The sequence below is a fragment of the Chenopodium quinoa genome, unplaced genomic scaffold (genome assembly GCF_001683475.1).
Source record: "Chenopodium quinoa cultivar QQ74 unplaced genomic scaffold, ASM168347v1, whole genome shotgun sequence".
Taxonomy (NCBI): domain Eukaryota; kingdom Viridiplantae; phylum Streptophyta; class Magnoliopsida; order Caryophyllales; family Amaranthaceae; genus Chenopodium; species Chenopodium quinoa.
The window spans coordinates 4,084,698-4,109,701 of NW_018742204.1; the positions used below are offsets into that span (position 1 = coordinate 4,084,698).

A 25,004-nucleotide genomic window follows, 5' to 3' on the forward strand; every position below is an offset into this window, starting at 1 on the left:
GGGGCTTTCCATCGGTGAAATCCGATGGAAGCCCCTTTAAAATTGGCAATGGAGGCTAGAGTTTACGAGAGAGAAGAGAGAGAAGCTAGAATCATTTTTGTTGAACTTAAATTATTTTTAATGAACTGAAATTAATTTTATTGAATTGAAATTATTTTGCTAAACTGAAATTATATTTACTGAATTTTTTTTATTAAAGTTCTTCTTTGGATTTATTGATTTTTATTGAGCTGAAATTATTTTTGCAATTAATTTTATTGAAATGAAATTATTTTTACCGAATATTATTTGTTTTAGGTGAAGTGAATACTAAACCGGCTTATTTCATATTAATGGACCCAAATCGGGTCCGATCCAATACAAAGTTTTAGGTCGTTTAAAGCATCAGAAAACCTTTCCCTTTCTCCATTTTACTCTTAGCGCCTCTGACGAACAAATCTACACTCTGCAACTTCGAGGTTTTTCACTCTCTTCCCTCTCCTCTCTCTCGTTCCATTCAATTTCGTACTTTCATTTTTTTGTAATTTTTTTTTATATATTTCATGTTTATTACTTGTCAAATTTGTATCAGATAAATTCATGATTTATCTACAATACTATTAGTGTACTTAGGGTTATTGGAATCCATAATTTGTTATGTTATTCATATATACGTTTTAGGGTTTTCCTGTAATTGATATTATCATCCGCTATATTTGAAATGTTATTATCAATACTTTTGGCTTAGGTTAGGGATTAATAATACGTAGTGTATATTATCAATATGATAAAATCATGGTTATAATGCCTTTTGGTTTGTGGATTGGTCAAAGCGATAACATATGTAGTTTACTCTGCTCATAAATTTGATCATCGCTTGAATGTCCGACTTTCTAATTCTCGGGTTGCTCTCATTATTTACAGGATAAGAGAAGGTTTGCATCAATTTACCTACAATGTCTGGGTATGTTCTTAACTATCCAATTTATATGTTTTATTTTGCTTCTAAGAGAAGTTCAAAGTACTTGAATGAATGTGTCAAAAAAAGTACTTGAATGAATGTGTTTGGTGGCCCGAGTTTTTATATGGTTATATTGAATTGGTTTTAGCGAGGAGGTTGCTGTTGCTGTTCCGGCTACTGAGACCCCTTCTCCGTTGGGGGAGACCATGGACCTGATGACTGCTCTGCAGCTTGTTCTCAAGAAGTCTCTGGCACACGGTGGCCTTTCCCGCGGACTTCACGAGGGTGCCAAAGTCATTGAGAAGCATGCTGCTCAGCTCTGCCTGTTGGCCGAGGACTGTGACCAACCTGACTATGTCAAATTGGTCAAAGCTCTATGTGCTGAGCACAACGTTAACTTGCTTACTGTTCCAAGCGCGAAGACCCTAGGCGAGTGGGCTGGTGTAAGTTACTCTACTATTGAATTTCTTTATGTTAATTTTCATTTGTTGACCTTATTTTGTTGTTTGGAGGGGTAATGGGATTATTGTTTGCAACTCACACATACTTTACAAATGTTTAACTTTCTGGTTGAGCGTAGATATCTTTCATCTTTAGATTAGCTAGCAGTTAATTTGGATATCATCCAAGCATAGATATCTTCTTTTATATACCACAACTTTGTTGAGTTTTTGAGAAATATGCACAATGATGACCTTTCAATAAAGCTCATTTATGCTAATTTTTTTCCCAATACTTCTGCAGCTTTGCAAGATTGATTCAGAGGGGAAAGCAAGGAAAGTTGTTGGCTGTTCATGCGTAGTAGTTAAGGTAGAGATTCCTTGTATTGTCTTTGTTGGTTGCTTGAAGAGCTACATCTTTTTTGTGGGCTAACCATATTTTTGCTTGCTGTTTCAGGACTTTGGTGAGGAGTCAGAAGGGCTCAATGTCGTGCAGCAGCACATCAAGTCTCACTAAATCGCTCACATATGAGATTCCTTATCAGTTAGGGGGCTTTAGCTCTGTAGTAATTTTTGTTTTGGAGTTGTGATTTTCATCAGAAATTTTTTGAATGTTTTTCGATACATTTTGCATTTTTTAATCTCAGAAGAGGCTCTGTTTGTTTGCCAGGTTTGTGAAATCTGCCTCATGTTTGGTGTTTTCCGCCTGTCTTATGTCTTTTGCTGTGGGTCTATAACTCTATGCCCTTTCTAATTATCGAAAAAAGATATTAGTATATTACAGCCTATAACGATTACATTTATAGGAATAAAACTCCCCAAACCATCGTGATTTTCACTTAAGTTATTTGGTTTTTAATAAAGTTTGTTTGTTTTTTTATTTTTTATTTTTTAGGGTCTAGAATCCATAAATAGTTGCTGGTCCTTAATTTGTCAAATACCAAATATGTTGATGCCTCCATGTACAAAGTATTGTGGAGGTAACTCCTTAAATCCCACCTCTGCTCTTAACGGCAGTAGAAACTTCTTCCATTCCAAAGTATGAGCCCTTAACTGGGTGAGGTTATACCCTCAAGTTATAATGACTTTTCTTCCCCACTACTTAGCATCTTTATATAAGTACTCTCTCTAATGCTACCTCACTTTGAGAATTCTCACCAGAGGTAGTGCTAGTAATGAATAGTTGCTTCCTTTCTGTGAGCACCTCACACAATTCCTCTATCAGCATACCTTTTCTTGTAAAGCCTTGAGTAATCTTCCCCATCCCAAATTTTCCTTCTTACCCTATAGGTCCACACGCATAACAACAAGAATCTTTGTTACATACACTCGGTTTACAATAAAATTAATGTAAATTCGGATTTCTTACGAGTTAACCGTACCATCGCATTACTTTTTTATTTTTTTTCAAAAGCCAACAAAAACACATAGCCAAGCACTTTTAGAAAAAGCTTAAAGCTCAAAAGCATCAATTATAGAGAAGAAGAATGGAAACTCTACTTCTAGAAAAAACTTAAATTGAAAGCACCAACAATAGAGAAGAATAGACGAAGAGTTTCCAAGAAAAAAAAACTTGTTAGTACTAAAGTTGCCCTTTTTCCTGAAACAAATTCCCAACAAGAACTAATTAGTCATTTATCAAATATAAATTATCCAAGACAAGCTTACAAATAGAATGAGGAAAATCTGATGCCATACATATTTACCAATACTTCAACGCTGCACATGAGCTAATTCATGTGTCGCGCACGATTACTCCCTCTTCTCACCCATGCCCAAGAAATTGAAGAAAAGCAAAAGCAACCAACTAGGTGAAGAATATCATCAATCAGCAAATGGAAAGAACTACTGCCTTGTTCTTTATTATTTATAGGTTTAATGACCGACTCATTATCATTCTCGACCATCAACGATGCAAAAATTATGATTTAAAGATCAACAAAAAATTTATATTTAGAAGATGTTTCTATTGCAAATATGGTTGCTAGCCTATAATCTTGACATTAGTATCATCAATTTATTTGTTGTAATCCAATAATTTTAAGTTTTCAATAATTGCGTAAGTCTCATTTTTTTTATTATTATTTTTAGAAAATAAACATATATAAAATAACCTACCTCATTTCCTAAAAAAAATAAAGAGGTTGAAGATCTAAATATCCTTCTCCTCTTTTAGCTAAATAGATGTCCATATCTTTTGAATTCTTCAAAATTCAAAATGATGAAGGAAAATTTTGTTGAGGTAGCACCTTCTATGCTTTTTACTCCTCAAAGAAAAATCAAATTTGTGTAAATTAGAGACCATCATAGAAGAAATACCTGAAAGACACGAGATCGTTCCTAAGAGGATTTTTGTTGCACTTCCTATACTTTTGTCAACGATAATGTATTTTGCGTTCTACAAAAATGTTGCTTAAGGTAAAGAAAACAGTGTTTCATTAGAATATATGTGTAATACAAAAGATTTGGATGCCTATTATTTTATCAAGAGGTTTGGAACCAGCCAAAGGATGAAGGAATATGCCATTCTTAGAAATTATAGTAGTTTTAAATTTATGTGACTATCAGCCATTCATTTTTTGTCTATGAATTAAGAATTGTTGGTCAAAGCACCATGAGCATCCTTTAAACTACTTCAATATCCTTATCATGCATGCTGATTGCTAGAAAATTGAAACATTAGCAAAGTTAGTCTGATGCTTCACACCACTAGTCTTTTTGTCATAGCTCTTGATTGCACCATTGTCATAACCCTAGTTAGTCTCAAGAGGTTTTTTTTTTTTTTTTTTTTTTTTTTAATTTTTTTTTTTAAATTTATTTATTTTATTTAATTTAATCTTTTAAGCCTCCATATAAAGGGTGCATTAGTTTATAATTAGACTATAGGAAACACACAAACTCTTTGAGTCGAGAGAAATATGTCGAGAGAGAATTCGAGAGGAAAACTAGGGTTATCGAGCGAAGAGAACGACTTGTTGCAGAGGTCGAATAAGAAATTCAAGAAAAATGATGAAAATCAAGAGATGATTCCCAATGGTAATCAATCAGTGTTAGAACATTATGATGAGGAAATGATCCCTATGATGGAGGAAGACAATAATGAGGGGTCTGCTGCCCAAAATCCCTATCTCCAAGCAATGAAAGGAGTTGGGAGTCAACTGAATCCTCTTTATGAGGCAAGCATGGGTGAATATGAGGATGTCTCAGAAGATGAGGAGAATCTGGGTGAAGATGAAGAGGATGAGAAATGCCCTACCATTACTCTCTCGAAAGAGGAGAAAATAAGGCTGAGACAGCCATGGAAAGATGCTCTTATTATCAAATTGTTTGATAAAAAGTTAGGGTATGAAGTATTAATTAGGAGACTTCGAATGAAATGGAGTCTCAAAGGGTATTACACTAACAGATGTTGGTTGTTCATACTATATTGTTAGATTTAACAATATGAGTGATTATGAATTTGTTCTTTCACAAGGACCATGGGTTATTAGAGATTCATATCTCACTATTAGGAAATGGATTCCTAATTTTGTTTCGGATGAAGCCCCTATTAAGAAGCTCACGGCGTGGGTTCGTATCTCGAATATTTCAGTGGAGTATTTTGACAAACAATTCCTTCATAGAATTGGGTCAAAAATTGGTAAGGTAATTCGTATCGATAAGCATACTGAAGATAAAAACAGGGGTCAATATGTGAGGTTTAGCATTGAGGTGGGCCTAACCAAACCCCTCTTGGCAAAGTTTAGGATGAATGGGCGAATTTGGAGAATCCAATACGAAGGATTGAAATTAATTTGCTTCAAATGTGGAAGGCTAGGTGCAGGGAATATTTCAAGCGTTAATCCCTAACTTGAACCCCACTGTGATCAGACACTAAAGTACGGTGGCGTCCAAAGGGAAAGAAGCTAGAGCAAAAGAGTCGCCAACAAGTTTTTGGAACTTGTAAACCGTTCACGAGGTGAAGGTTACACCCCTTAACGATCCAAGAGATCGTCAACTCCAATAGGTCTGGAACCATGACTGGTAGTTCGGGGATGAAGGTACAAATCCAACCTAAAAGAGATTGAACCTGCCCTAATAATAGGCCTCTACTTTATTCTGATCGTATACATGTGCGCTTTCTGACTAACATGCAATCAATAGGTTTACCCTAAACCTGTTTATCTATGTTGGTTGAATATTAATGCACAAATAAAACTATTATTGGCGATCACTTGAATTATAATCAAATTAACCCTAAACAAGATTAATAATTATCATATTAAGCGTGATTACAAGTACCAATTTCCTTTAAACATGCATAAAGGTGTGATCAAGCAATAAAAATAAAATATATAATCAAGCAACATAATAACAATAAATTATAATCATCATCATAATTATAATAATCATGTTAAATCATAATATTAATAGCAAGATCCTAGGCATGATACTAACAAGATTAATAACAAACCCTAGCATGTTACTACACATATAAAAATCAAAGCTTTAACCCTAACATGATAGTAACGATCATAAATATTAGGAAGAATATAAAAGGCATCATACTTTTAATCATACTTGATATTAGAGTTACCCTATACATGATACTAGGAATTTATTGTTGTCACCCTAAACATCAAATTAAGGAAAACATACAAGGAATCATAATAACAACCTAAGCATGATTTCTACATAATAACAATTAATCCATTAAAGTACTTACTTGGATGCCTCGTACCTCTTTCTAATAACAAATTACACACGTTCGTTATTAACTTCAAGGAAAATAATAATTAAAACAATTAAATTAGATAATTGAAATAGAGACTTGGGACCAAACCCTCAGAAATTAAACCTTTCACGTCTAGGGCGAAGGCAATTTCGAACTTGGCTAGGTGTATCTAAGTCTTGCGAATGCGGAATTTTGTATTTGAGAAAAGCTAGTTTAGAAAAGAGAGAGAGAAAGTAATCAAGAGAATCTTGATGAGAGTTGGTGAGAATTGGTGAATGAAAACGGAGTTTTTAGAAGGCTATTTATAGAGAAAATCAGCCGAAAAGATAAAAAATCAAAACAGAGTTCTGACGCGTAAAACGAGGTTAGCGCCAGACGCTGACATTAGCGCCAGGCGCTAATGCTGGCGTTTGGCGCTAACTTAATTATTGACGCGTTTTCTGAAATCAGATAGAAATTGCCGTACAGGAGGATAAAATTGCATTTTCCTCAAAAACATTCTTTTGTTCTGATTAAAACTCTAAAAGGTTGGCAAAAGTCAATTTATCAATACTAATTGAATTAGGAATGAAAAGAACCTTCTAGAAGAATCTAGAAGACTAAAACCATTCCTAATTGCATTAGGAATGATAAATCCATATTAGGCCCTCCTCTAGATCATTGGGCCGCATATAGGCTCAAACCAGACCCAGTTTAGTAAATTGGTCATAACTTCCTCAATATTCACCGGAATTGGGCTTATAATATATCGTTCCCTATCCAACTACACTATTATTGGACCCATATAATGGACCAACCAAACTGGAATAGCTGTTTTCTTAAAATAGATTTTCAAAAACAGAGAGAAGAGAAAAGAAATTAAAACTATCCGCAACACTAAACTTTCCACACTTTCACTTCATTCGATTATGATTAGACGTGAAAGGTACTCATCACTGGTGGTTGTGGCGCTGGAGAAATGAGAGGTGCTTCTCAAGAGAGGTGAGTATACCTTTGGATCAAGCAACATTCATCCTATCAAGAATTGAAGACATTCGTAGAGCAATGGGAAATGTGTTAGATGCAGCAGTGGGATTCCCTAAGCCTAAGAGGGAAATTTTTGTGAAATGGGAGTACCCATGGATAGGATGGGTGAAACTTAACAGCGATGGAGCATCAAAAGGGAACCCAGGGAAAGCAGGTGCTGGGGGTCTTATCCGTGGTGAAGGAGGAGAATTGTTTGAAGTTTTTGCCTCGAACTATGGTGTTTGCTCAAACACGAAGGCTGAATTACTTGGAGTACTTAGAGGATTGGCGATTGCTTAGAATGGAGGTCACCGCAAAGTTCAGCTAGCGGTTGACTCAGAAGTTAAAGTTCGTTTGCTGATGGAGGAACCTCCATTAGTCTCTCCTTATATTCATATCATTCGAAATTGTAGGGCTTTTATTTTACGTCGTGATTGGAAAGTGGTTGTGAATCACTGCTATAGGGAAGCTAACTGAGCTGTGGACTGGTTGGCTAACTATGGGGTCAATGCAGAGCAAAAATTAGTGCTATTTGAAGCGGTTCCTGGGGATCTTAGGGTCGCTTTATTGGAGGATATGGGAGGAGTAGCTCGGTCTCGGCTGGTGTCTGCTTCCAGGGACTAGTCTTTGGCGTAGAGATTTTTTATTTCTGTTTTGATTTGTTTTTCTTCCTTGTTTTTTCTTTTCTTTCTTAGTTACTTCCTCCGTTCTTTATTACTTGACCTGCTTTGACTTTACACTATTCACCACCCCTCCTTTGACCGTCTTTTGTGAATAATATGTAAGAAAAAATATATTCATGTATGATCTTTTTGGATTCGTCTCAATAAGTACTATCATAATATATAACTTTTATAATTTTTAATTATGGAGGATTTAAGTTATTGATCGTTAAAGTTTTGCAATGGCAAGCGTGATAAAAGAAACAGGTCAAGTAAAAAAGAACAGAGGAAGTATGTTTTATGGTGTTTTTTGCTTTGTAGTTTTTCCTGGACCTGGCCCTCTCTTTCACCAAAAAAAAAAAAATAAACAAACAAACTCTGTAATACTCCTAAACTCTTCTCTTGAAAAAACTAATAATATTTGTAATACATGCTTTAGAGAGAAACTTAGAGATATTATCGCCACATCAATGAGACTTTCCTGAAAATGAAAGAAAAACCTTAGGGTTCTTTGGCATCGCTGTGGTTTTTTGTTTTTTTTTTTTTTTGTTTTGTTTTTTTTTTTTAAAATCATATGATATATGTCATATAGTGAATAAAAAATTAGTCAAATTTATTAAAAGCATGATAATTTTGAAAGCCAACAATAGAAAAGTATAAACACCTTTTTCTTGTTTCCTGTTTTTTGGTTTTTTTTTTGTTTTCAGAAAAATAGAAAACCGAAAACAAAAAACTATGCCAAACAAGACCTTAACTATATTAAATATTTATAATAATTATTCAAAATTTTCTCACAACTATTGGCACTCAAACATATATAAATCGAAGCAAGATAAAAACCCTAGACTAGCTGCTTATTCTCAAATTTCCCAAATGAAGCACCTTGTATCAATCTACACTTGAACATATTCACCATAAATGGAAAGCTGGCAAACCAAAACAAAAACAAAATATGGATTAGTAAAAATGCTAATTACATACAGGTGCCAAATGCTTTCAGAATACTTAACTTTAAATTCATGGTTAGTTAGACCTTTCACTAACAGAAATCTCCACATTTAGAAAAATTCCATTATAACACTTAGTAAAATAATTTCTAATTCAAATAGCTAGAAATCATTCTTTTCTTAACCCTTTCAATACCAAGTGCACACCCCTAGCTTGCGCTTATGCTCCTTCACGAGCTTATACAATGGAGTAAGATGATCAATATATATAAATGGCCCTTGTCTATAAGTGACCCTCGACTTACACCACAAATGATGCGTATGTATTAATAATAACAATAATAGATAATATAAGATCATACAATTTTAATACTAGCAACCTTCTTTCAAACCTTAGAAATTGAAAAATTCCTTTTATAAAACTACACTTTTATAAACAATCCATAAATAGGTTCCATATAGAACATTTTTCATAATAAATTTTCCGTAAATAAAAATATTTAAAAAAAATAATATGCTTTAATTTCAAAGTTAATTAAACTCATAAACAACTTTTGAAACAAATTATTCGTGCTTACAAATATTCAAACTTTTATTCTCCAAGATGCACCCACACACTTTTATAATTATAATATATTCTAACATACACACACACACTCACATATGTATGTATATATTTTTATCTTTATAAACAACTAAATCACTTAGAATTACAACCACGAATGATCTTCTAAGAAAATATTATAATTTTGTTTTAAATAAACTTAAAATTAAATATCAAAACTATCATCTAACCATGAAAAAGTAACAACCCTCAAAAGTATCATCATCGTCGAATTGATGTCTTCCCCATGGGTTTAACTCTACGCCCTCAGTGATATCATCATAACTACTAAACTTGAGCGAAGAAAAGGTATTATACCTTAGCATAGCAATGGTTAAGGGTGGATTAGTGGCCGATTACGAAAATTTGATATGAGATATGGCGAATTTGGGGTTTGAGATTAAGGAATTCAGTTTTTTGCACACACATCTGACCCTTCCTAAGGAATTTGCAGGCATTCGAAGCAGGATTTCATGGATTAAATCATCTGCTAACCCCAATAATGGGGATTTTTCATATTTGGCGTGTTTCATAGTAGATTAAGGCTTGGAGCCTTGGCACTCCTCTGAAAACAATTTCACAAAATCCAACAATCAAGAACAACAAAATCACACAATTACATACTACAATTTCACAACTTTTCCCTAAAACTTCACAACAATTTCCCACAAAAAAAAAACCACAATAATTTATCAAAAAACCCACAACAATTTCCCACAAAAAGTTGAATTTTTTATTGTTTAAACTATAGAATTGTGTCATTGAAATATAATCAGGTACCCAATTACCCAAATGAAGAGTTATGAACAAAAAATGTACGGGAGTAATATGGTAAATAAAATAGGAAAATTAAAAGAAACAAAGATTATACCTTTAGGAATGCTGAAGCTGAAGTTGTGAAAGAAGATTGATGACGGCGTTGGCTTCCTGATAAATCGGCAGAGTAGTCTTAACTCTTAAGAGGGAAAGAGGAGAGATTTTTGAAAAACTTTACCACCTTCTTGTTTTTTGAAATAAAATTACCCTAGTTTTTTTATTCAATATTACGATGTACGTAGTATTTATTATAATCTTCCCCGGGAAGTTTTTATAAATACTCATTTTATTAATTTTTCCGTCTCCAAAAGTTTGACCTTTTTTAGCCTAATTTTAGTTCCAAAATATGATCGACTAATTTGCATTAAAAAAACCCATAATTTATTATCCAATATACTTTTACTATTTTTTTTTTTAATTTAACTTTTTTAATACCCGCAAAATCAACCCAAAAGGGTTGTTCTTTTAGGGATGGAGGGATACTCCTTATACAAGAAATTAAATTACGAATTTCTCCTTTCCCACAACATTTTTTTACTCGTACAAGTAATATACTATGGGGTTTTACTATTTTAATGGTTGTTGCACTCATTAATGATAATTGGTACCTTTTTTTTCCCTATTGTATTTTTTTTCCCAATTACAAAAATTAATGTCAAACTATAAAAACTTTAAAGTTTCGTGTCAAAAGAAATTGCTTGTTAATTGTTGTAGGTTACACTCTTACACCCAAAGAAAAAAAAAATATAGCGTCAGTAAATCATGCCTTAGTATTGCCGAACAGTATATTGGGAGACGTTATTACTTGTAAGAGTAAAAAAACTGTTGTGGGAAAAACAAGTAGAATAAACTCCCTTGAAAGACAGGGTTCTCAACTCCCTTGAAAGATATGAAACCCTAACTTCGTGGAGGTTGATTGCTAGCCATGGCTGATGATCTAGCAGACAAGTGTAAGACTCTCCAAATCACTGACGAGAAGGAGGATGTTGACGTTAGCAAACAGGATGTTTCTGATTCGTCGGATAGGGTTTCTCTCATGCTTGTAGGGAAACTGATAACAGACCGAAACTTTAATGTCGAAGCTATTAAAAAGACCATGATGCAATCATGGTCAGTTTCGAAGAAGATAATAATCAGAATGGTTAGTCCAAAGTCTCTTTGTTTTTTAATTTTTCCATTGGAAAGACAAAGAACGAATTCTTGAAGGAAGGCCGTGGTGTTTCAAAAACCATCTTCTGGTTCTTATCAACGTGGGTGAAAGTGAACAACTAGCAGACGTTCCTTTAACCCATTCTCCCTTCTGGATCCGGATTCTTGACCTCCCATTTAATTATCGATCAGATGCTATTGCAAAAGCAATTGGAGGTAAATTGGGGGAGTGTATTGACCTTGAACCTGATGAATTGGGGTTAGAGGAGTATAGACGCATTAAAATCAATCTTGATGTAACCAAACCTTTGAAACAGGGGATGGAAATCAAGGTTAAGGGGGGCAGAATGCTTAAAATTCGCCTCAAATATGAAAGACTCCCTTATTTTTGTCTCATGTGTGGTATTATAGGACAGTGAAAAAGATTGTGGTGAATTTTCTGAGGATGACCAGGAAAGAGAGGACTGGGGTGGACTACCAGGATCCGTGCAACTCCAAGAAGGGGGAGTCAAAGCTTCTGGAAGAAATAGATGAGGTTAAGGCATGTAGGAAGACTCTATTTGTTGTGAAGCTAGTCCTAAACAAAAAATTTAATGCTTTAATAATAGAATCTGTGTCAACTGACTCTGAGGAGAAAGAATATCATAATGTTGAAAAGACATGGGTGGTCACCACAGAACAAACAAAATGCTCATTAGTATTGGTGGAAAGTGGGATTGAAAACAAAACAGAAGCTATCAAAAGTCAGGAAAGTAGCAGTAATTTTGTAGAAGGGAATACTGATCAGAATAGGAGCCAGGCAATTCAAATAGCAGATGAAAAATCCAATGCTCCTAGTAAAACACTAGGGGCAAGAGAGGTTGGAGAAGAATGGATCGTAGTACTATGATGCAGGGGGATTATTCAGACTTGCCTTTTGAAAGGGGTAAGAGAGGCACAGAAGAAAAGGATGAAGGTGAACAGCAAGGGATTGTGATAAAAAAGATGATGTTGAACTCAACTACTCTCACAGGCACGGGGCCTTTGGCGGAGGTTGGTGTAATACCTCGTATTTTCATACGTATTTTCTAATTAATTAATTAAAATTATTTTTCAAAAAGGGGTTTTTAGTAAATTTATTATTTGGTGCCAAAATAATATTTGAATTTTGGCGCCAAAAGTATTTTGAAAATTAATCATTTTTTTATAAGATATATTATCCATTTATCCTATTTTAAAAACCGGATTGTTTACATATTTCGGATATTTTAATTAAAGCAAAATAATATTTTATTAATTATTTTATTATGGCCGAAATTTTCCAATAATTAACTAGGATTTTTGATTTTCCATGTATGGAAAATATGATTTTTCTTGGTTATTTATTGGTAAATAATTGGTATTTAATTAATTAATTATTTAATTATTTATTCTATATTTTTATACAATTATTTTATTCCTTAAAAACCGAGCAAAATCTTCCCAAATATATCTAGAGGAATCCGAATATTTGATCTATGGTAAGCTCAATATTTTCGGCCCTCGTGAATTATTTTGGGGGAATATATTTGGTAAAATTATATTTTAATTATCTCTCAAAATCTCTTATTTTCGTTAATTCTAATTCTCCATCTTTTTAATATCTAATCATCATATTTTCTTGCCAATCATTTTTCTTAATTATTCCCCAAGTAATTTCAATCTTCTTAATATTTTTCATGACATACATACCTTCCATATTCAATTATACACAATTACCTTAATATCAAAACTTTCCTTAATTCTTTTACTCACTTCTCCAAGTAATCTCATAAACCTTACTTGCCATAATTCTTCCCACATTCTCTTACCATAATTCTTGCATGAGCTAGCCTATAGATACCCCTCCATACCTCTCAAATTCTTCACACCAAAAACCTAATTATCTTCTTTTCTTCTCCTCAATTTTACACAAATCATCCCGTTTATCTTTGAAGCCAATTTTCAGAAACTTCTGGTCAGTTTTGGGGTATTGAAGTTTCACAGAAAATTGTTCTTCTCAAAATATCCTTGAGGTTAGGCTCAAGAATCACCCAATACGGATTTATATCGAAGGAGTTATGGCCTCTGCAAGTTCTGCCTATTCTTTCCTACGCAAATCTAATTCTTTTCTTTTCCCTGGTTTCTTATCTTTTCTTATTCTCTTCTCTTATTCAATTATTATTATTATTATTATTATTATTATTATTATTATTATTATTATTATTATTATTATTATGGGGGATTTATAAATAATTATTATGTGTAGTTTTAATTATATAAAATCAGATTTTTAATTATGTTTATGAGAAATTAATCTAAAAGGTTCATGTACATATAGTTGGAGGTTTTTAATTATTTGTTAACCTTATATTGATTAAGGTTATATTTATTTGTAGGGTGTGTTTGATCAAGGTTCCTGAGGTCCTTTTTATGTGGTTTTTCTAGCAAGGATCAAGGTACGTTTAGGTGGCTAGATACCTTTCAAAGTGATTGGTTTGAATAACTTGTTTTACATGATTTGATTGGTACGGTGATTGAATTAAATTGATTTGAATTATGATTTTTAAATGAATTATGTTAGAAGGTATTGATTTTAATAAAAGTATTTTGAATGATTGATTGATTTTTAAATCATTGTTTTGAATGGTTTGGATTACTTATTGTGTTTAAATAAAGGAATTGATTTTAAAAGGTTTGTTAAATTAAATAAAGGTTTTTCAAGGAAGAGTTGTTGATTTTGAAAAGTTATTAATATGAGATTTTATTCTCAAGTATTTATTTACAAGGTTTGATTTTGAAAGCATGTGGAATTATTAAAAAGGAGTTTTGAATTATATTGGAACTATTGGATATTAAAAGAATTTATTGAACCATTGAATCATTATTATTAATGCTTTATAAGCATGTTTGTAATCCCACTATGCGGATTTGGTTTATTGATAAGGCCTTGGACTTTGTATGACCGAGTCTTTCCTCAAGAATAGCCTTGTAACATAAGGAGACTAGCTTGGGGGGTGTGTACACTTGGGTGAGGAATTGGATTGAAAGGAATTGGTTCTTAATAAAGAAATTGGTTTTATTAACTATCATTTTGAATATGAATCATTATATTGGAATCGGTTTTGGAATGTGAGTTTTGAATTTATTAGCTTCATTATTGGAATTGGTTTTAAAAGCATGTTTCCAAATAAATTGAGTTTACATTATCTTGCACTCATCGTACTTAGCATATTTTGCTAATCGGTATTTCCTATTTGTTTTGGTTCACCCTGTTTACCATAATGGTAAGCAGTGTTGACTATTTTTAGGTGGAGTCATAAATGAGCATATGGGAGTCCCGTGATTTGCTTCACCTAGTTTAGGAATGTTGGTCTTGTCTTTATTTTGATTACTCATAAAAATGTTACTATTTTTTATAAGTATTAATAAAAGAAAGTTGAGTTTCTGCTGCAAGTTTTGTTATTGAGTTAAGTATTTTGAGTAGCCTTGCGTAATCACGCGGCGGTAATACGCACAAGTCTATCTCTACGGTATAATTATATGTATTATACTAGTATTTCCGTAGAAGGAGATTTGGGGGTGTTATAGTTGGTGATATCCAACCCCGCCCTACCCAATGAGTCTTCTATGCTAGAATTGCCATGGGATGGGCAACCCACGAGCAGTTTGACAACTCCATAGATGGAGTAGGGAGTTTGCCCCCGACATTGTGTTTTTGTCGGAATCAAAAATTAATAAAAATGAGTGTGAGGCTCATAAATATAGATTGGGGTTTTCTGGAGCATTTGGAGTGTCAAGCCGTGGTTTAGAAGGTGGATTAAGTATTTTTTGGAAGCAAGAGAATCTCAAGTTCACACTTAAGTCTTATTCCAGCAACCATATTTGTGGTGAGGTTGGTTCGGATAAGAGGAACTAGATATTTATAGGGATATATGGGTGGCCCAAAGGTGAAAATAAACATCGCACTTGGAGATTGATGAGGCATGTTTGTGAAGAATCGGATCTTCCAATAATCATTGTTGGAGGAAACTTTAATGAGATTTTACACATGGGTGAGAAAGAGGGAGGATCAGATAGAGACAGAAAGGAGATGTACAATTTTCGTGAGGTAGTTGATGAGTGTTGTTTGCGAGAGCTCAAGGCGAATGGACAGTGGTATACCTGGGAAAAGAACACTAGTAGAGGGATGGTGCGTGAAAAACTAGATCGTTTTCTTATGACATCTTCCTGGTTATCTCTGTTCCCAAATGTGTGCATTCAACATTTAGTTTGCTACAAGTCTGATCACTGTGCTATTGTTATCAGAGAGAAGGTTCCTGAGAGGAGACGAAATAAGGGGAGGAAATCCTTTTGTTTTGAAACCTCCTGGTTACTAGATGAGTCATGTGAGCAGGAAGTAAAGAGTGTTTGAGATAATACTATGGGAAAGGCAATTGAAGAACGAATTGAGGGAGTGGCAATGAGACTTCTGCATTGGAGTAAAGTGAAGTATGATGATCTCGGAAAGCAGATTGAGGATGTGGAAAAGGAGCTTCACCAGGTTCAGCAAGACCCTCTAACGCATTTGAATTGTGCTAAGTGTTCTGAGCTTGAAGCAAGGCTGGACGATTTACACTCAAAACATGAAGAATACTGGTCCTTGCGTTCAAGGGTGTCGGAGGTGAGAGACGGAGACAAAAACACTAGCTACTTTCATCATAAAGCTATTCAGGGAAAACAAAAAATAGAATCAAGGGGCTATTTGATAATAGCTCAATTTGGCGAACTGATGGGGAGGATATCCATACAATTATTAAGGATTATTAAGGATTATTTTGGGTCTTCCTGCCAAACTGATGATGCAATGAATAGTGTCTTGAGCCATATTCACGAAGCCATAACAGCAGATCAGAATGCGGAGCTCATGAGACCATACTCAAAGCAGGAAATTTTCGATGCACTCCAACAAATGCATCCGAGCAAAGCCCCGGGACCAGACGGGATGCATGCCATTTTTTATCAAAGGTTCTGGCACATAGTGGGAGATGATGTTGCGACCTTCATGGGTAATATTCTAATTGGTATGTCTTTCCCTAGTGCTCTCAATAATACTAACATTGCCTTAATCCCAAAGGTTGACTCGCCTACCCTTCCCTTGGAATTTAGGCCTATTAGCCTTTGCAATGTGCTTTATAAGTTGGTCTCAAAGGTCTTAGTTCTTAAACTAAAGAAGATCCTCTTAGATGTGATTTCAGATTATCAAAGTGCGTTTGTTCCGAGTCGTCAGATCACAGACAACGCTCTTATTTCCCTAGAAGTTTTCACTCAATGAAAAAACGTGCTAGAAGTGGTAGAGGCACAATAGCTATGAAACTCGATATGAGTAAAGCATATGATAGAGTTGAGTGGGCCTTCTTGAGAAAGTTGCTTTTGACGATGGGGTTTGATGGTCGTTAGGTGAATTTAGTAATGGAATGTGTGACAACGGTAAAGTAATCGTTTGTAATAAATGGGAGAATTTGGGGTTCGCTAACCCCGAATAGAGGGTTGAGGCAAGGGGACCCTTTGTCACCTTACTTGTTCATAATGGTAGCGGATGCCTTCTCAAACATGAATCATGCACAAGTAGCTTGCAAAAGCATTCATGGTGCAAAAGCAAATAGAAGTGGCCCGGAAATACCACATCCTCTTTTTTTAGATGACAGTCTCCTTTTTACTAGAGCCAACCGACAAGAGTGCCAAGAAATAGTTGTTATTCTCAATAAATATGAAGCGGTAACTGGTCAGAAAATTAATTATGAAAAGGACGTTTCAGTCAGTAGAGGGGTTAGCACTGATCGCAAGAGGGAGTTGATTGATATCTTGAGCATGAAAGAGGTAAAGAAGCATGAAAAATATTTGGTAATTCCTGCCATTTGTGGAAGATCGAAAAGTGTGACTTTTGGGGCTTTGACTGATAGAGTTTGGAAAAAACTACATGGCAGGAAGGAAAAATTGTTATCGAAGGCGGGAAAGGAAATTCTCCTAAAGGAAGTAATATAAGCAATACCAACCTACCTCATGAGTATTTATAAATTTTCGATTTCTGTCACTCGGGGAATAGAGGCGGCTATGGCCAGATTCTTTTGGGGCAACAACAATGACAAAAAAAGGGTCCATTGGAGGAGTTGGAGGAGCTTATGTGAGCCAAAATGCTTTGGGGGTATGGGGTTTAAAGATCTCACGGTCTTCAATGATACTTTACTTAGAAGACCAGTGTAGAGATTATTAAAGGGGGAGGGTACACTTCTTGGTAAGGTGATGAAAGCAAAATACTTCCCGAACTGCTCCATCCTTGATGCGGCTCTGGGGTACTCTTGTAGTTACTCATGGAAGAGCATTTGGAGTGCTAAATCTCTTGTGAAAGAAGGATTACTGTGGAATATTGGCAATGGGTATGACGTTAGCATTCGATCAACCCATGGCTAGTTGATGAAGGTGGGAGATTTATTGTGAGTGACATTCTTGATGAGCTGCAACAAGTAAGTGATATCATTGATCATGTTAGGCATGAGTGGAGATTGGACTTACTAGCAGAGCACTTTAATGAGAGGGATCAGAGATGTATACTTTCTATCCCCCTTAGTGTTAGAGCCCCAAAGGATGTGTTGATGTGGGCATTCTCAAAAGAAGGTACGTATAATGTTAAATCTGCCTACATGTTGGGTAAGGGATGTAATCTTGATAATTTTCACAATGCTTGGGTGAAAATTTGGAGTTTGGATGTTTCCTCTAAAATCCAAAATTTCCTATGGAGAGTGTGCACGAATACACTTCCAACCAGGTCTGACTTGGTGCGCCGTCACATGATAGAGAGCCCTGCTTGCTCGTGGTGTAATAGAGATACAGAGAGCACCTTGCATGCCCTGTACAACTGCAGCAGGGTTAAGCACCTGTGGGATGATACTCGATGCTCTATTATGATGAGAGATGGGGGTAGCAAGTCAATGTGTGACCTGATTGCTGCCTAGTCGAACATTGATGGAAAAATTGTGCATAGGGGTGCTATATTGGCTTGGTGTGTGTGGACTGAGAGGAACAAGAAGATCTTTAATAACAAGTTTACTCCTAATTTGGTGATCATGGATAGAGTAGAAAGGCTAGAGGATGATCAAGGAAAATATGCTAAATGCATTTACCAAAGACCTGGAATCAAAAGAGTGCAACAACAGCGTGCTTGGAGTGCACCTCCTCCTGGTGTGGTCAAAATAAATTCTGATGCCTGCCTAAGCACTGAAGGTAACGTGGGGCTGGGTGTTGTGGCAAGAAATGAAGGTGGTGACGTAATATTTACTGCTATTCGTCGATCAAATGCATGGTGGAAGCCTGTCATTGCAAAGGCTAAAGGCATTGTGATGGCCTTGAGACTTGGGAAAAAGTATGGCTTGAGGGATGTGGTAGTGGAATCAGACTGCGAAGTGATCGTCCACAGGTTGCAAAAATAGATGATCTTCTGTACCAAACTAGACTCTATCTTAGAAGATATCTTAGCTTTAAGCAGTACTTTAAACTCTATAAGTTTCAGTCATGTTAAAAGGGATGGCAACATGGTTGCTCATCACTTGGCTAAGATGTTCCCATTTGGAGATGAACAAATATGGGAAAATCATAGCCCCTCGGATATCTCGACCTATGTAACGATGGATAAACTTGCTTTGAGTTAATAATATTGGCTCCCGTTTTTCTTCAAAAAAAAAATGTTGTGGGAAAGGAGAAATTCGTAATTTAATTTCTTGTATAAGGAGTATCCCTCAATCCCTAAAAGAACAACCCAAAAAAGTATTGGATGGTTTAGTAATAAAACTCGTCAGTAAAACCGTAGCCTTCAAGGTAACGACCCAATCATGACTTATTTTGCGTCAGTAAGTGTCTTACACCAAAAAAAAAAAAAAAAAATTGCCGAACAGTATTGTTGAGAAATTAATATAGTACTTATTTATAGTAATATAAAAAACTTAGAAAACTATGTCTCTAAGTGCGAACCTATATCATTCGCCCTTAAGGTAATGTCCCAAGACAACTTATTTGAGAGGTGGTTGAAACTTGATGCCCCCCCTCCACCAAAAAAAGAATAGGTCTTCCTTTTGGTAACTTGTTAGGGATTACAAGTTCAACTCTAAAATTTGCATAATGCTGTTAGCTATGTAATATGTATCCAGTGTTTGTTTATGGGGTTGTTTGGTAAGTAGCTTTTTGATGGCTTTCTGTATATATTTTGGCTTTTGGAATTGGTCAAACAACCAAAATTTATGTTTGGTTAATTGGCTTTTTGGTTGGCTAAAAAGCCACCTTTTTCGCCAAAAGCTAGTTAGAGTAGCTTTTTTGGGTTGGCTTTTGACTTAAATGATAATAATTACAATTTTATCCCTCATTAAACCTATTACCATTCTCTCTCCTTAAACAAAAAACCCTAATATACTACTACTACTACGCGACAGAGAGAATTTGGGAGAAGTTCATGTGAACGTACTACTTCCACTAGAGCGGCGGGAGAGGCGGAGCATAAATTCATAATCAAGCTTCGGCATATGCATGACTACATAATTCAGTAACTTTGAATTTTTTTTTGTTATTTTTTTTGGTTATTAAGTTTTTTAGAACTGTAGAAAATGTCCATTTTATTTGGTTTAATTTGATGTAGAATTTACCATGAAGCTCTTCAATTTTCTTTTAATTAGGGAAAAATTTAATAAGAAGACTTATAGATTAGTTCAAACAAAAATATTGAGAACTCAATTTGTAGATGTATGGGTTCAGTTTTTTTTTTTTTTTAAATAATAATAATAAAAAAATCAATCTCATCAAAAAAGTGAGATCCCAACTAGCTTAATGCATGAGCAAAAATGAAAGAGGAAGAAAAATGATGTTTTAATTAGTGTTTGCTCTCTAGATTTACTATTATCACCCTTTTCACCCAAAATCAAATCATACAAAATTAATTTATACAATAGTTGCTAGCATATATTAGAACATTGAATTTGTAATTTAAATCTTTTAGGAAAGAATTTGCAGTTTACATCTTTTATATGTCCTGTCCCTGTTATTATTTAATTATAAGAGTTTGACTTTTAAACTTGCTATTCTATACTTTAATGATCTTGTTATATAGTTGTTATTTACATCTTTCATATCACAGTTTGGTGTTTCATTTTGCTAATAGTATATGAGTTGAAATGTTTGTGTAATAATGTTTTTACTTACTTATGTTTGGATGGTCCCACATAGGGAAGAGGATAAATGACGGAGAAATCCAAGAATTGGTGAATATAAATCGAATTATTTGTTCCACTGAATTAACTCACATACTTTTTGATCTTTGTATTAAAAACACATTGTGGAATAAAGGAAAAATGGTGCTATTATTTCACAAAGTGGCAGAAATTTGGGAAAATACCACAAACTTAGCATGGGATAAAGGCCGGCTTAAAAACAAATTGGATGGAATGAGGCCTAAATGGATACTTGCTTTGGAAGAAATTAAAATCCAAGTAAACCGGCTTAGGGTGGTATCATGAGAAAGGAAACGGTTGCCACAAGTGATGAGTGGTGGACGTAAAAAATAAAGGTTAGTTATTTTTATTTTTTTCTTTATTTATTTCTTTTTTTTTCATAAGAGTGTTGTTTAATGATTAATAAGATGGGGGGAAGGTAAGGAAAATTTTAACTCATTTTTTATAGAAAAATTCAAAATTTAAAATCTTTCGTAATAAAGGAATTGAACTTGATCTTGAATACAAAATGGATAAAGTTTTTGGGGGATGTGCCCAAGGAGCCAAAAAGTTTATTCCAGCGATCCTCCTACAATGGATGATGAAGTATATGTTCCTTCTCCACCCATTAGTTCTCGTCACGCTCATTCTCCTTATGTTAATGATTATGATGGAGGAGGTTTTAATTTGAGAAATGAATGAGATGTGATGTGGAGGGAACAATGCCCTTCATCCCTTAACCCCGTATTCACCCCTAATGAGATCAATGATAAAGGAAAAGGTAAAAGGGTAATGGAGAGTGGTTCCTTTTAAAGTAACAAGAGTGCAAGGTCTGAGTGCCGCCCTTAGTGATAAAATTGATGGAATGATGGAAATAATTGCTGAGAGGAATAGTTCCCCAAAAGAGTTTCAAACTGCTATGGTGAATATGATGAATTCTATGAATGTTGCTGAACCAAAATATAGTGTGACTGATGCTTTGGTTAAGTTGTGTTCCATGGAAGATTTTGATTCCAGCTCACCTGAATTTTATTACTATGCATGTACACTCATTGAAGATCCACAAAGAAGGACAATCTTTTTAGAATTTCTAGATGTTACGAAAAGAGTTAAATAAATTCGGTTTATGTATAAACAAAATGTGGGACATAAGTGATATGTGCTACTGACTTTACTAAGTACTTAGAATTGTATAAGATAAATTAGGAATTAGATTAAAAATGTTGAAGGAGTTCTGTCTTCGATAAGTGAAATTACTAGATATATCAAGGATCACTATTATAGAGATAATAAGTTCGTTCTTTCGGGTCTTCATTATCTATTGCTAGACTATGATCATTGATCTTTGGGCTAGTCAAATAGTCCAAAGCCCACTAGAATTGATCCTATGAGGTCACACAACAAAGGTATTGGGTTAAGCAAGTTAGAGGCCCATTTATGGGCCTCATGAACAAGTAACCAATCATGAATTGGATTGGGCTAGTATAGTTAGATTAGAGTTAGGATTTGGGCTTTGTCATGGACTCTTATTTAGAGATGAGATCTATAACTAAAGTCCATGCCTAGGGTTGTATGATACAACACAATTAACAGTTAATTGTGCACCAAGCTACCCGTAATCTAAAATCTCTCTCTCTCTCTCTCTCTCTCTCTCTCTCTCTGTACCACAAGCCTATCCCCTCCCTTCGTGGTGATTCATGATTTGTTCGTTGCCCGTTCTTCTCCATAGAAGGTCAATTGAAGTGTTCGATTGCGACTAACTAGCATTAGTGGAGGTCTTAATCTGTGCCTGTGGACCAAGTAGAGGAATCACGCTTGAGGTTCTATATCTCTCTTGTTCTTGTTCGACCGCACGTGGAATCACGCTTCAATGGTATTAATTCTAATTCTTTATGTGTTATGCATGATCTTGGGATTAGGTTCTATATGAATATGATTCATGTTTTCCGCATTCGTACCTATAAACTCCTACAGTGGTATCAGTTAGCCTATGCATGTACATATATTGAATATTAATTCTTTGATAGCCCACAGTTTTTAATTCAATTAGGAGGAGAATAATTTAATTATGGGTCCATTATTATTTTAAATGTGATTTAAAAATATAGAATCATTAAAAAATGTTTAATTTGCTCCGAATTAGCCCTAAAGCACTCGAAAAATTCGAACCCTCTCACCATAATTTCAAAATTTTCATAACCTTACACCCTAATTTGTGAAATTTTGTGTTTTGGTTTTGGTTTAATTCGATAATTATATGTTTAAAGAATTTAATCTATTTGATTTCATGTTAAATTATGAATTTTTCATGATCAAATTATTTAATTTAAAAGTTAAATTGAATTGGGGATTAAATTCATGAAGAACCCTAATTTTGAAATTGAATATGATTTAATTTTAAAATTAAAGGGACCACATTAATTTACTTTTAATAAAAAGTTTTGTTTTAATAAACAAAAAAATAATAAAAAAAAGGTTTTTGGGTGCGGCAGCCGCGACTGGGTGGCGCTGCCACGGCGACTGTCGCACCGGTGGTGGTTCAGGAGGGAGGGCGGGCTGGGCAGGAAGTGGAACAGGAGAAGCACAACAGTGCACCACAAGCTGCGTGTGCTGCTACTGCTGTTCTTGCGTTGCTGTAGCGCAGCGTACACCGCAAGGTGTACGGCCGGCTCCGGCTGGCCATACCACGGTGGCTTGCGCATGTTTCAAATTTTTTATTTTTTATTATTTATTTTGGATAAAAATCAGATTTCAAAATTAAAATTAAAAGGATAAGTTTTGATTTTGAAAAGATAATTAACAAAATTAAAGTTGTTATTTTTGTTAAGATAATTATGGAACAAAAGATTTTATTTGGATAATGATTGATTTAATGAGATTATCCCATAATTATTTGGATAATAATTGATTTAAAATTATTTGATTGGCTAGCAATTAGGATAGAATATCGTCCTAAATTAGTTAGGATAGCCATGGAAAATAAATATGATTTCTCTTCCATAACTAAAATATGATTTGATTCTATCTCTTACCTTAAATAAAATATATGATATTTTATGGTTGTTTAGAAATAATATATGATATTATCTAATTGCAATAATTAATTAATTAAAAATATGAGATATTTTATGCTATGTTTCCTTAATTATGATAATTCGATGTTGTAGTTTAGGAAAGCATGATGAGTGATTTATTATGTGACACTTTATAATATGTAATATTATTTATTGCTATATATATATATAGACTAGTATGACCCATAGATTCTAAATACGATCTGCGCATCGTTTCGTATTTTTGTAATCTAAAAACGGTATGCGTACCGTTAAGTATTTTTGTAATTTATTTTATTTTATTTAAATAGTAGATAGAATAGAATAGAATAGTGTTACAGGTTGCATTTGATCCAAGAAGCCAATGGAGTGAAGGGCCAAAGGAGCCAAATGGATGAGATCCATGAAGATTGAAGTGGGAGCCTTTATTGCTTTATTAGTTTTCTTAGGATTAAGGGGCCATACTATGTCATGTTTTATTTATGCATTAGTAGATTATGCATGTTAGATTTTATTTATGTTGATTGATGATGCACTAGAGTTCACTAAATAATCACAACATAATAAATCTAGGTCCTAGAAATATTGAGGTAGCTATTCCAATTAAATACCCAACAATCCTTTAATCGTGGGTGATAGGTCGGCCTCAACAGAGTGTCTCTTGTTATTTTAGGTATTGTGGGGTAGATCACGTTCTACATATTTAATTGGGTATACTCAACAAGGTTACCTAAAGGGTTTAGAACCTTGAAGCTAAGTGTAACAATTAAACATGTGATGGTTAATTATTCAACCAAGAATTACAAATGTGTAATCAGTAAAGAGTTTACTCACCTTGAAAATGTAATGCTTGATGGTAGGGCCTCAGTCCGGTCAACTATTACACAAATAAAGGGTCTTGGAATCATTTAATTCAATAGGGATTACTTTAACATTGAATAAATGCTTTATAGTTTCCAATAATTAATATCGCTTATGGTACTTTAAATTTATTAAACATAATTATTGAACTTTGCCTCGTTTTGTTTTTGTTTGTATATGAATAACCATAACGACAACACTATTTTGCCAACGAAACTAAATTTAAGGCTGAATCTCAAAAACTTCAGGGAATGGGAGAACGAGCTGAGAAATGTTCTCATAAGCCAAAAGCTTGAATCTCGTTTATATATTCATGTTGAGAACGAGTATACTAAGGGTTATGAACCTGAAAGGCGTGCGGAAATTGTTTCGGACGCTAAGAAAATCAGGAATCTCATTTTAGAATCTATTCCAAATTGTTGGAAAAGAATATTCAGGAACTATGAGCTAACCAACTTACATAAATGTCTTCGTGCTATCTGTCGAGGTGGCATTGGGGCATTAGGAAGTGAGGCTTCAAAGATCATAATGTAAGAGAGGTCATTAATTTGATCCCTCTGATTTACTATTCCTGGACTGACAGTAT

At 34.4% G+C, this 25,004-nt stretch overlaps 2 protein-coding genes across 2 annotated transcripts; both read left to right on the top strand.

Annotated features, from left to right (window-relative positions):
* Window positions 1-336: 336 nt before the first annotated feature.
* On the top strand, window positions 337-2,094 carry LOC110702995 (40S ribosomal protein S12-like). Its single transcript, XM_021880776.1, has 5 exons — window positions 337-458; window positions 904-943; window positions 1,089-1,383; window positions 1,685-1,750; window positions 1,838-2,094. The coding sequence occupies exons 2-5, from the start codon at window positions 936-938 to the stop codon at window positions 1,895-1,897; spliced, it is 429 nt and encodes a 142-aa protein (XP_021736468.1). The 5' UTR covers window positions 337-458; window positions 904-935; the 3' UTR covers window positions 1,898-2,094.
* Window positions 2,095-16,842: 14,748 nt separating this feature from the next.
* Window positions 16,843-18,740, top strand: LOC110687459. The gene is made up of 3 exons (XM_021864395.1): window positions 16,843-17,289; window positions 17,703-18,190; window positions 18,296-18,740. Exons 1-3 carry the CDS (start codon window positions 16,843-16,845, stop codon window positions 18,738-18,740), a joined length of 1,380 nt encoding a protein of 459 aa, XP_021720087.1.
* Window positions 18,741-25,004: the final 6,264 nt, after the last annotated feature.

What these genes read in the sequence shown, in the direction of transcription:
- LOC110687459 (XM_021864395.1), top strand. Translation starts at nt 16,843, where the DNA reads ATGGTAGCGGATGCCTTCTCAAACATGAATCATGCACAAGTAGCTTGC. An exon ending in AGGAAATTCTCCTAAAGGAA is followed by an intron (nt 17,290 to 17,702) that starts GTAATATAAGCA and finishes GTATGACGTTAG; the next exon opens with CATTCGATCAACCCATGGCT. An exon ending in TGCAGCAGGGTTAAGCACCT is followed by an intron (nt 18,191 to 18,295) that starts GTGGGATGATAC and finishes AATTGTGCATAG; the next exon opens with GGGTGCTATATTGGCTTGGT.
- LOC110702995 (XM_021880776.1), top strand. An exon ending in CCCTAGGCGAGTGGGCTGGT is followed by an intron (nt 1,384 to 1,684) that starts GTAAGTTACTCT and finishes ATACTTCTGCAG; the next exon opens with CTTTGCAAGATTGATTCAGA. An exon ending in GTTCATGCGTAGTAGTTAAG is followed by an intron (nt 1,751 to 1,837) that starts GTAGAGATTCCT and finishes TTGCTGTTTCAG; the next exon opens with GACTTTGGTGAGGAGTCAGA.